At 23.5% G+C, this 14,687-nt stretch overlaps 1 protein-coding gene across 3 annotated transcripts in view; it reads left to right on the top strand.

The window, feature by feature from the left end:
• LOC136986550 (dipeptidyl peptidase 4-like) overlaps nt 1-14,687 on the top strand; it is a 185,397-nt gene that overhangs the window by 101,509 nt on the left and 69,201 nt on the right. For all 3 annotated transcript variants that reach the window (XM_067284110.1, XM_067284109.1, XM_067284111.1), the window contains exons 4-8: nt 8,933-9,027; nt 9,163-9,237; nt 9,348-9,400; nt 9,545-9,626; nt 10,731-10,851. In XM_067284110.1, coding sequence (XP_067140211.1) covers nt 8,933-9,027; nt 9,163-9,237; nt 9,348-9,400; nt 9,545-9,626; nt 10,731-10,851 — 426 coding nt within the window. The remainder of the gene's footprint in view (nt 1-8,932; nt 9,028-9,162; nt 9,238-9,347; nt 9,401-9,544; nt 9,627-10,730; nt 10,852-14,687) is intronic.

Here is a 14,687-nt window from a genome sequence, read left to right as displayed (position 1 = left end):
AAGTGTATTTTATCTGTTTTTTTCTATTCGTTTTCTAAATAATCTACCATTGTGTGATTCATAATAAATGAATGAGTATTCTATATTATAAGAAAATATAAAATTTTAAATTTAATTTTGATAAAAGTATCATGTTGTAAAGAAATTTTCCACCCTTACAACACGGATTGAGAATTGAATATGCAGTGTCGTAACTAGAGGAGTGACAAAACATGAAATTTTAAAATATGGCAATATGAAGTCGAGAGATCTCTAAAATGTATCTTTTTTTCCTTTTTTTCTATACCAAAATAGCGAGTTCAAAACATCATCGTAGTTTCTGAATCCATTGTTTTGTCTTATAAAAGTTGTATATATTGTTTATAACATATTGAATAGAGAGACCTTTTATAATATAAAATAATGCTGAAATTCGATATCTTAAGCATTGTAATTTTGTTAAATACGTTTATTCACGTTAAAATCAAACATAAAATAAATCGTAAATATATAAAATTTTATTGATTTAATTTTGTTAACTGTAATATTAATTATGTATCATTTACGTGAATGGTTTATAAAATTTAGACGAAAAAACACAGCGAATCAAAAGCAATCTTATAAAAGTTTTTAAATTTTAAATTATATATAATAAATGTAGCTGATTCAAAATGGAGTGGGTTAAATAACTTTAAAAAAAAAAAAAATCATAAAGTCCGATTTATGCAAATTGAAAGTAGAAAAAAATTATGCAATTTTACTTAATTTTATATTGAAAATTATGAATTTATAATATTATAAATATTTAATATTGTATTATAAAGTATTAATATCGTAGCAACGGAGAACAGTAATGTGTGTGTGCAGATGTTTGGAATTGCAAGTTCTAAGTTGGAGTTAATACGTATCATCGTAAAGTGTCTATCGAAATTTCAACATATATTTTGTCCTATGTTATATATTATAATGAACTCAGCATGTTGAATCGGTTTTAATTTATCCAGACATGAAAATTCTGTATGAAAATGTTCTATTAATATTCGAAATTATGTAAAATTTGGAAAAGATGATTGAGGAATTTACTACTGTCCGGATGAACTTTTACAACAGAATAATAAGTTTACTTTCCTTCCTTCAGCAATAATTTTGATATAAGATTATTATAAATTCACATACTTAGAATAAACATGAATTAATGTATTACTTAAATGAAACCAATAAATAAATTCTCTTTCAGGGAATAAGACAGTAAATGCCTTTACACTATATAATTTTCAGCGGACTATAGTTTTATGTTAGTTATAATAAATGTATTGCATCATCTGTAATATATTTCTTCCATACATTAAAAATAGATTGCTCAAGGTTACAGTGTGAAAGGAAGTCTTCCTTCCACCAGAATGACCCTGATTTTTAAACGTGCCCTCATTTGAGATAGACTGCTTCCTTTTATCCTTCAGGAGACCCTCGATATAACGCTAAGTAGTGGCCGAGTGGTAAAACCACCATACACTTGTAGTTGCTCGCGGGTTCGTGCTGACCAACGGATTGATCGCATATTTTCTTCACGTGTCTAACACCTAAATAGTGCTAGTTTTCTATAGAAAGTTCTTCTGGGTGGCATCCCTCCTTAGCAAATCGCTCGCGTATGCCATCAAATCTATATTAAATATGTGGCTAATTAAAAGAAATTTTGATTATTATTGAATGTTGTAAGAAATTTTTGCAATTGAATCGACTTTTATTCTGTTTTCTTTACGAAAGAAAAGATAATAATTCCTAGATGAATCAAATATCTATGAACATCGAAACATTCGATTCATCATTAGGAAATGATTTCTCCGTGCATTGACATCAAGAAAAACTTAATGAACATTGTCAACCATCTTATTATAAGAAGATATTTAAGAAAAAGAATAAATATTAACTACAGTATTTCTTGAGTTGTTTTATTATTTTCAGATTTCAATCAGATGCAGTTTAAAAATTCTATATTATCCGTGTTCGCGAATTTGTCTAAATTATACTTTAAATCCTAGAATTGATCATTAGTTATAATGAATTGTAAAGCAGAAGTAAATATGAGTTGGTAAATTACGTTTCAATTGACCTGTAAAATACGAATTCATGAATTTACTATTGAAACCATAGGACAAATAGTTCGTGAAATCTATTCCTTCAATTGGAGCAATGCGTTAACTAAACGAACGGAACGATATTCGATGTACAGTACTTCTAATTGATGTGGAATTTGTCAAGATATTTTCCTATCGTTATTTGAATTCTTAATTCATGAATCTCAGTTCTGTTTCTTGTTATTGTCTTAGTATATTTTTTCTCATATATTTACCATGAATTAAGAATGGAATATAAGAGTAACCAAATTTATCGGCCAAACCTGGACAGGTTTTTAAGGTTGAATGAAAAATGGCTAAATTTAGATTGTTTTTAGAAATATATTCATATATAAATTGGTTATGTTGCATTAGAAAACCTATAAAATGGTTCTATTTAAAATTTTATTTTATTTTTTGAGGGTTGAAAACGGGAAATTCGGAACGTCATTTATTTTTATTTAAATTCTCATATTCTTGAATAATTATCTCAAGCTACCAACTAATTGGTGGAAATTTGCAAGACTTATCAAAGCGTTAGAAAATCGCGATCACATCAATAAAAAAGAAATTTTATTCGTGGGAGACATTTCGGTATTTACTAGATTCTCTTCAGCCACTATAATATAAATGCTGATACCTACAATATAAACAGTATGCAGGAAGTATATGCCAATGTAACCTTTAGTAATTAAGTTAAAATATTGTAGGCATTTGTGTAATAGTTGGCTGAAGAAAGTCTAGCCAAGACCGAAATTTATCCCACGAATAAAACTAGTCTTTTATTGATGTGATCTCGATCTTCTAACGCTGCAATACAGTTTGATAAGCCTCGTATATCGCCTCCAATTGGTAGTTTGAGATAATTATTTAATTTATTACAGGCAAGAAGCTTACACCTATACCTTATATTCTTATTTGTTCAGAATATTACAAGTTGAAAAATATTTTATAATTCTTAATTACTTAAATTTAGTTTTGGAATTGTATTTTTTTAAAATAATTATTCAAATAATCTTTCGGATCTTCACCCATATTTTTGAAAATATATTTTCTTTAGTATGTATTTGATATTTTGAATTAGATTCTCCATTCTTGTCCAAATATATATTGACAAATGTGTCCAACAGGATTCAAAAACATTTATATAAATTTTTAAGTGCTATACATTATATGGCTCTAGAGAAACAAGGATTGGGTCTGCATACATATATATATGAATATGCAATATGGACGCATTTCTCCTCTAATTGTTATTGACGTTACAATCCGAGAATGTTGCTCGTATTTCAATAAATCATAAAATTTGTTTTTCTATTTCAATTTTTTATTCAGCGCGTTTAAAATTCTCACTAAATCTCAGTGAATATTTTAAAAGAATGAAATTTTAACTCACAATAATAATAAAAAATGCAAAATTCTTGAGTTACTATTCTTATTTGTGAAATTTAATGAACTCGTTTTGCACATAAGTTACAGAAATGTAAATTATGTTGAAATATACTTTGAGTTTTTAAAACTTTTAATTAATTTTTAATTCTTTCTACCCCGTGGGTACTAAGATAACCTTTTAATCAAACTCTACAATGGAGGAAACCACGTGGTGAGGGACAGAGCCTAACATATCCGAGACAGACCATCATGGAAAATTATTCTTTCCTGGGGTTTTTTGACTGCCCGATTCGATCCCGTATACCTAGAGCGGTGGGCTGATGCCTTAATCACCTCTGCCGTTCGGCCATCCGAATATAGACTTTGACTATAATATTTTGACAAACATTGTTTAAACGCAGTGAAATCAATTTTTATTCTATTGAATGTTTTTGAGGTAAAATGGAATATTGTGGATCAAATTATTCAGTTTGTTTGTTTTAGTGTGGTCTCTATTCGATGTTACTGAAAAAGTAGCAAACATTTTATACGGGTTATTTTTAAAGACATGTAAAAAGTATGTTAAAATGAATAAATTTATGTATTTAGGATAAATATGGATCGATTGGCTATAGTTTAATATTTAAACTATAGCCAATCGATCATTTCCAACACATTAATATGTCAGGAAAATTTTGATGGCGCAATGTAAATAGTCGTGTTTTAAAAAAATAAAAATATAGTTGTCTTCAAAAGATTTCAATATATTTTCTGGAATAATATATCACGAAAAAAATATATATGTGTAGGTTAAGAATTTCGGGCATTCCACAAATGGGAAATAATTATCTTTTTTAAATATAAAAATTACGTATCGTTACATAAAACAAATAAATAAAACTGAAGAAATATAAAAGTACGCTTAGACTTTTAGTTAAATTCATATTTAAATGGACAAAAAAATCTTACAAACGTGTATTTTTTGGAGTAGTCCGTCTCAGATATGTCAGAGCCCATCTCTCAACACCCGATCACAGACCTGCCGAACCCACAATAAGCCCTCTTAGGGCCCACAGGTCGTAAAGAATAGTACTTTTTGCAGGCTGATGTTTAGAGGATGTTTTTTTCCTATACTAATTATGGGTTCGGCCAGGCCCACAGTGGAAAGGATGAGGTCTGACTTATCCAAGAGAGACTGCCCACGAAAAACTAACCGGGATTGCTTGCCTGGATTCGATTCCGGGTCCCTCAGAGCAACAGGCTGAAGTCTTACCGCTCTATCTACCGGTCGGCTAATAATTTGACTATAAATAAAATAGAAATAGAATTTCATAAAGTTTTGTGAAGTTTTATCTTCTATGAATTATTTAGAATTCCGTTTGTTTATACAATGAATAATTTTAAAATAAATATTAATGAATATAAAACAATTGACGGTATACAGAAATATAAAACTTTCATAGAAATTATTATTATTATTATTATAAAAAAAATCATTTTCATAAATAAAATACAATATTATAAAATGTATAATTCCAACGTAACAGAAAAAATTTATAATGTTTTCCTTGAAAAATTTCATTGCATTGTATCAAAAATTCATAATATTTTTTAAACTTGTTTAATTCTTAATATATTTTAAAATATGAATTTGATTTTAAAATATCCGTTTCTACTGGAGATGTATCGGGAAATTTTTGATTAAAATAGAACAAAAAATATTTTTCATGTCTATAAAATCTTATAACTAAGTTATTATAAATACTGAAATGTAATGATTAATTTAATTTAAAAATTCAGAAAGTATCTTCTCTAACTAGAAATTGCTTCGAGGAGAAATTTTATTTTTTAATAACTTCTTGTAGTTTAAATTTTGTATATATACATAAAAAATAATAATAATAATAATAATTTTAACTAAAAATTCTTTTATTAAAGTAAGCATTAGAAAAAGAATTTCAGATGATTAAATGCATTCTATTATAAAAATTGTAATATATTAATTAATGTACGATATAAATTTTCTTATGGTACTAGTGAATATGAATTGGCATGTAGTTGCCAACTGGCAAAATTTACTTTATCCATAACTTTGAAGGATGAAAGTACAACCTTTCGCTGCCAAATTCATCAGAGTGAATTGTTTTGTTTCATTGAATTATTATTATTTTTTTCTTTTTATAATTTAAATATTATTTTCATTTCATTCACTTAACTTTTGATTTATGATACGTTCGTAGCTAAAGTATCTATAAGGGTGCAAGGTCTCTGTAAAAGAAAAGAATAATAAAAATAAAAACTTTATATCAGAAGTTTATTTTTAAAGTTTGATGAAATTTTGCAAAAAATATCAACAAGAAATTATTAGCATATTTTAAAGTTGGTTTACATTCAGAAAGATTAGAATATTTTAGAATTGGGATAAAGCTTCCGATAGCTAAATCGCGTGTCTTTATTGGAATGTTAACTAGCTTTAAAAAAAAAAAAAAACTTTATAAGTAGATTCAATCGGTTATTTTGTATATTTACCTATAATTTAATTTCCAATTGAAGTTTTATTTATTATATATTTTTTTTTCAATAACTTAACATGAAACAGTCATCAATATATTTAAAGAAATTTTGATAAAAAGAAAAAAGGAATTTATGATAGCACTATGATTTTTTGATGAAAAATTTTCTACGTGTATGCCAAAGATCAAGTTTCTATTTTTATATTTTTCAATTTTGTCTATTAGTTTTATCGATCTTCAGTTTTTCTAAGTCAATCATATCAGAAAGAGATGTGGCTGGTAGCTTATGGCTACCTACATCTATATAAGTACGAAATAGTATGAAGGATATTTTCAATATAATATTGAGTATGCGTTGGCATATATTTTATATATTATAAAATCAGTTTTTTGAGGTTTTCCTTTTAACTTCGAAAGATAACTTTGATGATAAATAATGTAGCAGTGTTTTTTTTTTTTAAGCGAATTAAAATTATTTAAAATCTTCAAAGCTTCAAAAACAAAACAAAACAAAAAGAAACAAACAAGGATATATTGTTCTGTGGAATTTTTATTTAAGAATTTTATACAAAAATTATAGCCGCTACAAATTTTTATATTTTCCTCCGAAAATTGACCCTATAATTTTTTGGTGGTAACATTCGCCCGTTTAATTTTTTATGTGTCATTTTCGCATGGTTAATAACAAAGTGTAGTAGATGCATTATCAGATGATTTTCACGTAATTAACTTTTCATTCCAGATTGAAGGCGAAAGACAATCATATATAAAAAAAAAAAAAAAAAAAGAAAAACGCGGTCGTAACACCCTATTTTTCTCGTTTATAAAAATACAGAAGATACAGTATACGTCAATAAATTATAATTTTATCTGTATAATATTAATAACAATTTTAATTAACGATAGGATTATTTATTTAGTTATATTTGGTAGATCTATTTTGATTACGCAGATTCGGTAGAAAATTATATTGATACTTATAGGATTACACATACACATGTATTTATTTATTTTTCATTTTTTTTTAATTATAATTTTATTATATATTATAACATGCATATTTCTTTCGATAATTTTCTAGGAGTAAAAATAAACAATAAAAATTTAAATATGAGCTATCCCATCTTAAAATTCTGTATTCCAAATTAGAAATATTTAGAGGGCGCTTTTGTTCACGTTAATGTTTACCACGTGGTGCGTGATGTTTATCTTCAATGCTTACTCTTGCTCTTTTTCAGTAGTCTGAATGTTTAGAATTGATTTTTTTAAAGTAAAAAATAAATTATTTTTATTAAAATTTTAATGATATAATTGTTTTTGAATCTTGTGTAAACATTAAGTGTAGATAATATTTATTTTGCTAGACTTTTGTGTAATAATACTTTAATGAAATGTTACATTGCATTTTTACTTTCAGAGTGAAATATTAAACTCTATTTTAAAATATAGCAAATACTGCATTTTTTATTCAGCAATTTTGACGTGAAATTATGCAAAGGAAGACATTTTTCTTTTTATGTATTTTATGGAAGATGTTGATAAAACAAGTATTCCATGTATATAATGTTGTTTATATCTCTGGTATCTTGGTTTGGCTTCAGGGTACATTTGTCACTGTCAAAAGTAAAAGAAACCTATAACTGTTGTAAAGATTCATAACAGAAACTTCTTGCTTCCTGCATTACATAGGATGTATGTATACTGTATAAGCAATCAAAGCAGTCACTAATAGTTTTTATAAGAAGTATGATTTATGGATTAGTAAGACCACTACAATGATAATAATAAAAGCATTTGTAATTTTTATATAATGCTTTTATAATCTTATGGATAGTTTCTATGAAGTTACTTTAATTTCACTTAATGTATATTGTGTTTAACTGTAGTAATATTTTATGACATTATTCTGATACTAAAACACTATTCAAATTTCAATTATATAATTTTAAAACAAAATTTGTTTAAAAAATTTAAAAATTATGATTTATGTATTTTTAGCATTTGTTTATATTAATTTCTGTGCATTTAAAATACATATATAAATTGTTCTGTATGAATAAAATTATAAATCTGTTTAAAAGTGATTATTAATATTCTTTTTTAAAAACATGATAAAAATTTATAAAAATCTTATGGAAATTTAAGTAAGAAAACAAATTCTGTTCATCATTGGTGGAGTTCTTGAAACCCTCTGCCCATTATAGAATATAATTAGAGTTGTTGACAACCTGTCAAGACAACAAAATGTTATGACACAGAAACAGATGATGATAATGATGGCGAAAAATGAATATTTTCTTATTTTACTTGTTTCAGAAAGTAATTAAGGGTAAATTTCATCATTAAGTTCTTGTTCTGATTTTAAGTTGTTGATATTTACATGAGCTTTTTATATTTATTTTAAAGGTAGTTTTTGAAAAATTTTAATAGTTTTGTCTTCTTAAAAAATGAAGTTGAAATTTTGTTTAAATAGAATTAGCATTATTTTATCTACTGAAATTGCTATTACTGTACTTCCTCTTTGCAAGAATTTTAATCCGGTAATATATTATTAGGTTCCAGTGAAATTATGAATACATTTGTTTAATTTAAATTTTTGTAAAGATGATGAAAAGTGAAAAGCTTAAAGCTATAATTTTTATGAAGAAACTTTTTGAAATAAAAAAATGTTCTTAAGCTATATAACTTAATGTTTTCAAATAAAATTTTTAACTACACATAATAAATACACTGTCAGAATTTATAATAGATTTTTATAAGTCAGTTGTCATCTCTATATCATTTTTTTTTTATCTATAGTTATGTTTTTATGAAGTAAGAATGTAAATGATTCAGATATTCAAAATAAATAAATATTATTCAATATTCTATTCTAAATTTATATAGAATCTTAAAACTTTTAAAATATTTATTTATTCATAATCTAAAATACTGAAATTATATGTATTATTTTAGGTGACAAACTTATCTTCCGCAATGGTGATGGACATCTTGTTGTTTATTCACCAAAAACAAGAAAATATAGAATTTTGGTACATAATTCAACATTTGTAAGTATATAAAATGTAGTCATTATTGTATTCTCTCTCTTTTCTTTTTTTTTAATAATGAAATATCAAACTAGAATTTATACATTCAAAACTATACCTTACCATATAATTTTTATTTTTATTTTACTATTTTAGGAGGATAACAAGATAGAAAAGTATAGTGTATCTGCTGATATGCAGTATGTATTGTTAATACATGATATTATTAAAGTAAGTATATATAATACCTGTTATTTATAAATTTATGTATAATGTATATATAAAATATAATATATTGAATACACAGTTTTTATTTCTTATTTTATTTTTAAATTTTTCAGATTTTTAGACATTCCTTCATTGCAAAATATAAGATATATAATGTGACAAATAGGTATTGAAATTATATTTCTTTTATAATTTAAACTATCTTTAAAATTTTAGTTAATTGTAGTTAAATTTTATGTTTTATTTATAAGTTGATTATGATTAATAACTTAAATTAAAATTAAAAAAAGAATTATCTGTAAATTTTCAGGCAAATAATTCCACTTATTCATGCTGACAATCCTGAAACTTTTCTCCGTTATGCTGGCTGGGGTCCAAAGGGAAATCAACTGGTAAGTAGTTCACCTTAACATTGTTGGATATTCTTTCTTTTGGCTGATTTGACAGGTAATGTGTACTAGTCAAAGATGAGGTATCATTTGTATCAACATTAATAATTCAGAATAAAGCTGCTGGACTGATTACTTTGTCTGACGTTTTACTGCCGAACCAAAGTAGAGTTTTAGGAATGGGCAGTTAATTAAATTTAGAGTCACAGGAGAGGCTTGTCATCATAGTGATATGTAGGCAATAACTGATGACCTTCTGCAACTGGCATGTCACTTGAGAACTGGAGTAGAAGGAGAGTTGTTCCAGCTGGCTGAATGTAATCTGCACATGTAACTAAACTTCTCTTCACAATAAATTAGAAACTCTTGTGATTGTGTAGTCCTCCATAGCAATTTTCAAATAGTAAGATGGTAAAGTATTAGCAGTCACAAAACTTCCTTCTTTCTGATATATTTCATTTCCTGGTTCATTTATCTATATATAAATTTGGATTTAGAACGGGCTTTTCATAATTAGAATTTTAAAATGAAATAACTGCTTCATTGAATTTTTAAAAATCAAATAACATAAATATATTTATAAAAATGTATGAAATGCCATAACTAATTACATATCATAAATTTTACATTTTTTTTTGTTTTCTTTCTTCCAAAGTGATGCTGGTTAAAAGAAATAATAATAAATATATTAGACATCTGTCCACAACAATTATTTTACATAGTTGTTATGAATTTTAATACATATATTTTTTTCATTTGTGTAGCATTTCTGTAAAATATTAATAACTAAATTTTTATACTCATCTAATTGTATTTGTAAATAAGCAAACTTTAACTTTTATTTTATTCTAGAAAAGGAAATGTAAACATTTGTTTAATATATTATGTCTAGAATATTTTAACAAATCTTTGTTTCATTACATTTAAATTCACACAATCAAGTAACAAAGTTCTGGTTTTATTGCCACACTTTAAAGATTTCTTACACATTAAAGTTGTTTCTATAAAACAAATTTGTCTTACTATCTAGTAATATAATTAAAATTGAAATTTTGTATGTCTAAGTTTATATGAGGATTGCATAGTCTAAACTCTTTTCCATTTTAGGTTTATGTATATGCTAACAACATTTACTACCTCACGAGTGTCTTTGACACTGCTCAGGCTATCATTGGTACTGGTCTTGAGGGAGACATATTCCATGGAGTTCCTGATTGGCTGTATGAAGGTAGGTAAAATATATAATTAAATTTGATTTTATTGAATCATAAACCATTTATTTTATCTTTACGTTAAATATCAAGATTGAAATCTGTTGCAGGTTAGAAACTTTTAAAAAGATTTATTAACAGTTTGGTTATTAAAATATTATTAATTTGTTTTGATAAATTTAAACAAGCTTAAATATTTGAATTTTATTGTAATTCTTTTTTAGTTTTAGTTGTAGATATAAATTAAATCATGCAAAACATTTAAATATATTTTTTTAATTTAAAAAAATTTTATTATAACAAAACTTACTTTATATTTAAAATAATAAATAAAAGTTTAGTGTAATTTAAAAGTTTTAATTATAATATAGTTAAAATGTTAAAAAAAAAAGAGAATGAATTTAATTATCTGAAATAATTTTAAACTTTTTTAATTAAAAATCTGTCAGATCTTTTATAATTGGTAATTATTAAAGTAACGGGTAAAAACCGAATTATTTAAAAACTCTTTAAAAATGCATCAATGTAAATCCTCTGAGAAATTAATTAATTTTTTTAAGTACGAATATAAAATGTTAAAAATACTGTAAATATTTGAATTGATACCACTTAGTTGTGACATTAGAAAACTCTTACATCTCACTTATTATATTTTAATAGGCAATATGAGAAATCACTTAAATGTATTTTTTTAAATAAATATATTACATGATAAAATAATTAGAAAACATATTTATATTGAATTTATTAACTAAATATATTTTTTATTCTTTTTTTTCTTATTTTTATCTTTCGTTTATAATTGTCAAGATGTTTATAAAAGTTTACAGGCTTTTTAAATATTAACATTGTTTTATGTTTCAATTAATTATGTATTAAATATTCAATTTTTCTTAGTTCATTAAATTTAAATAATCCATACATCATCTTTAGATCAAGTTTTTATCTTGTTAACAAACAACTTAGCCTTTTTGAAAAATTTTCTTTTAATAAATATTGAAAGTAAAGCTTAATTATATTATAACTAAGTTCATCAAATGTGCTTAATTTTATTAACGTATAGCAAAGTTATTCAGCTTATTGAAAAAACTTTTAAAAACTTGAAATCGTTTTTCTTTTTATAAAAATATTTCCATAAATGTATGTAAAATTATATAGTTTCATCATTCTGAATTTATAAGAAAGTTAAGAAAACTTACACTTTATATTACTTTAAATAAAGAATTCGTTTACTTTATTTATAATAAATTTTAGGATTTAATAATATATTCATTACTAACTTTTATATTGATTTGTTTTTTTTTTTTGGTCAAGTACATTTCTTTCAATTATTTTAAAATGTTTTTAAAATGAAACAGTAATCAGTTAAATTTGAAATGAATTCAACTTTATATAGATTAGTAAATAAAAAATTTAAAATGCTTTATTTATTAAATTTAGATTTATAGAACTTTTATCACAAATTATTTAAAAATGTTATTGTCAATAGTAAGATTTAATTTTTTTTTTTTAGCTGTAAATTACAAATCTGTTTAAAAAGTATTTTAATATTTTATTTAATTTGTTATTTATTATAGAGAAAATGCTTTTTCAACACTAATAGTTTATTTAACAAATTCAATGTTTTTATTTACAATAATAAATTAAAAACATTTAATTTTGTTAATTAAAATGGTAATTTGTTTAATGTAAGTTGTTTTAATTTTTATGATTTTCAGTAAAGTCCATTTTATTTTAAAAGTAATTATACAGTGATTTGAAAAATTCATTTACTAGAATTTAGTTTCTGTGCACATGTATACGTATACTGGACATACACATGTATGAATGATCTGTCTATTTTATGTTAATTAAATATATGACTTACAAAAAACTTAAAAACTTTTAGTTAAAAATAAAAAAAAGTTTATTATTGTAAATTTTACAAAATTTGTTATTTGAAAATATATTTCAAAATTATTTATTAGATTAATCATAAATTACATTAGTGACTTAAGTGAAGTGCATTTTCATAAAATAAACAATTTATGTCAAATTGAATTAAGTTAAGGAAGTTGTAAAATTTTATATTTTTGCTAGCTCTTGTCTTTTCATACATTATATAAAGACAGTAAGTTGAGGCATTTTGTATAATAAATTACCAAAATATTATAAATAAAGCTGATAACTTCTAAAATTTGAATTAAAGTACTACAAAATAGACATATTTATGATTAGATAATATAAAGTTTTATTAGAATAATAATAATAATAATAATTTAAATTATAAATACATATTTAAAGTGAATGCATAAATTATATTAACTTTAAAATGTAGTATTCTTTTTGTTTTAAGCTTTGCAGAGTGAAATAAGTATTATTATAATAAACATAAACTTTTTTATTTATGTATACAAATTCAATATACCAAATATCTTATTTTTGTATTCATTTATGTATTCAATTTTTATATTTATTTATGTGCTCATTTATTTATTCAAATTTAATATACCTTACATCTCACTTTTATATCTTATTTTCAAGGGGCTGCATTAATTGCCTGATAAGCATACTTTATCCATAACGTAGCAGATACTTATACGTTCAAAATATACATTAAAATTAGAAACAAAGCTTCGGATAAAATGGTTTAATTTTGTTCAGTTGATCTTTTATGTTAAAGTAAATAAGATTATTTTTTATACAACTAAAATATATAAATATCTTTAAGTATTATATAAAATGTTTTTGATTTTTTTTAATCTTGAAAGAGATGGATGTTTTTTTTTGTTTTTTTTTTTGTCTTTGATAAATATGTTTTTCATGAAGCTCAATTACAAACAAAATAGATTCCTGAAACAATGAACAATTCAATATTTAGGATATTTTTTTGGAATAAGGTAAACTATAGTTATTATTAATGATTTAGAAAATGTCACAAATCTCTGATGTCACTTTGACATAGTTATTTTTGAATTATATATTGATTTTGTTGGAGAGTTATATTATTTTCAGGAAGGTATCTATTATAATCAAATATTTCAATATGATTTATTGAAAATGTATTATAATTTTGTAAAATTATTAACTATCGTAATAATACTATTAATTTTAGCAAATAACTTAAAAGATGTCCTAAATTATTTCCTTTTAAATTCTTTTGAATAAAATTCAATTTTTAAGATGTTTCTTCTTATTTTTATTTTTATTTTGAATTAGTTTTTAAATGTATTATATTATATAGATGTATATATATAAAAATTTTTATGCTCTTTGTCGAGTAAATATTTTTTAAGTAAATTATTTAAATGGGATTAAAAAAAAGATTTATTAAAGTTATTAACAAAATAAATTAATAATTTTTAAAAATAAAGTAGTTATTAAAACATATTATTAGTATTTCAGTTTTTAAATATTTAAAAATAGTTTTAATGATATTAAAGTTAAATGAATTATTTTAATTAACATTATTGACATTTCTAAAATTAATAATGATAATATTTAATTATATATTCCAAAAATAAATCTGTTAAATTATAAATTATTTTTATTTAAAACTTAGTATGTTTAGTGCTGCCATCTAAATGTGAACTTTTATATTTTAATAATAATGTCTTTAAACTTATGCAAATCCATATTTTTCTTGTAGTAATTTTATATTATTAATCTCTGAAAGTTTAATTCTATTTATTTGTTTATTAAACATTGATATATAAAATGAAGAAGCATGCAATTTTACTATTCGAACTTTATAATAGAAAAAAAAAGTTTTCAAACTGCTATTGAAAGTTTTAATATTTCATAATCAATGAAAATTTTAGTACATTAGAACTAAAAGTAAACAATAAGTTTTTCTATGGCCACATGAAAGTTT

This window comes from Centruroides vittatus, unplaced genomic scaffold (assembly GCF_030686945.1).
Source record: "Centruroides vittatus isolate TY-2023 unplaced genomic scaffold, ASM3068694v2 scaffold_1152, whole genome shotgun sequence".
Classification (NCBI taxonomy): Eukaryota; Metazoa; Arthropoda; class Arachnida; order Scorpiones; family Buthidae; genus Centruroides; species Centruroides vittatus.
The sequence above is the reverse complement of the archived record's forward strand: the minus strand, read 5'-3'. Positions and strand labels throughout refer to the sequence as shown.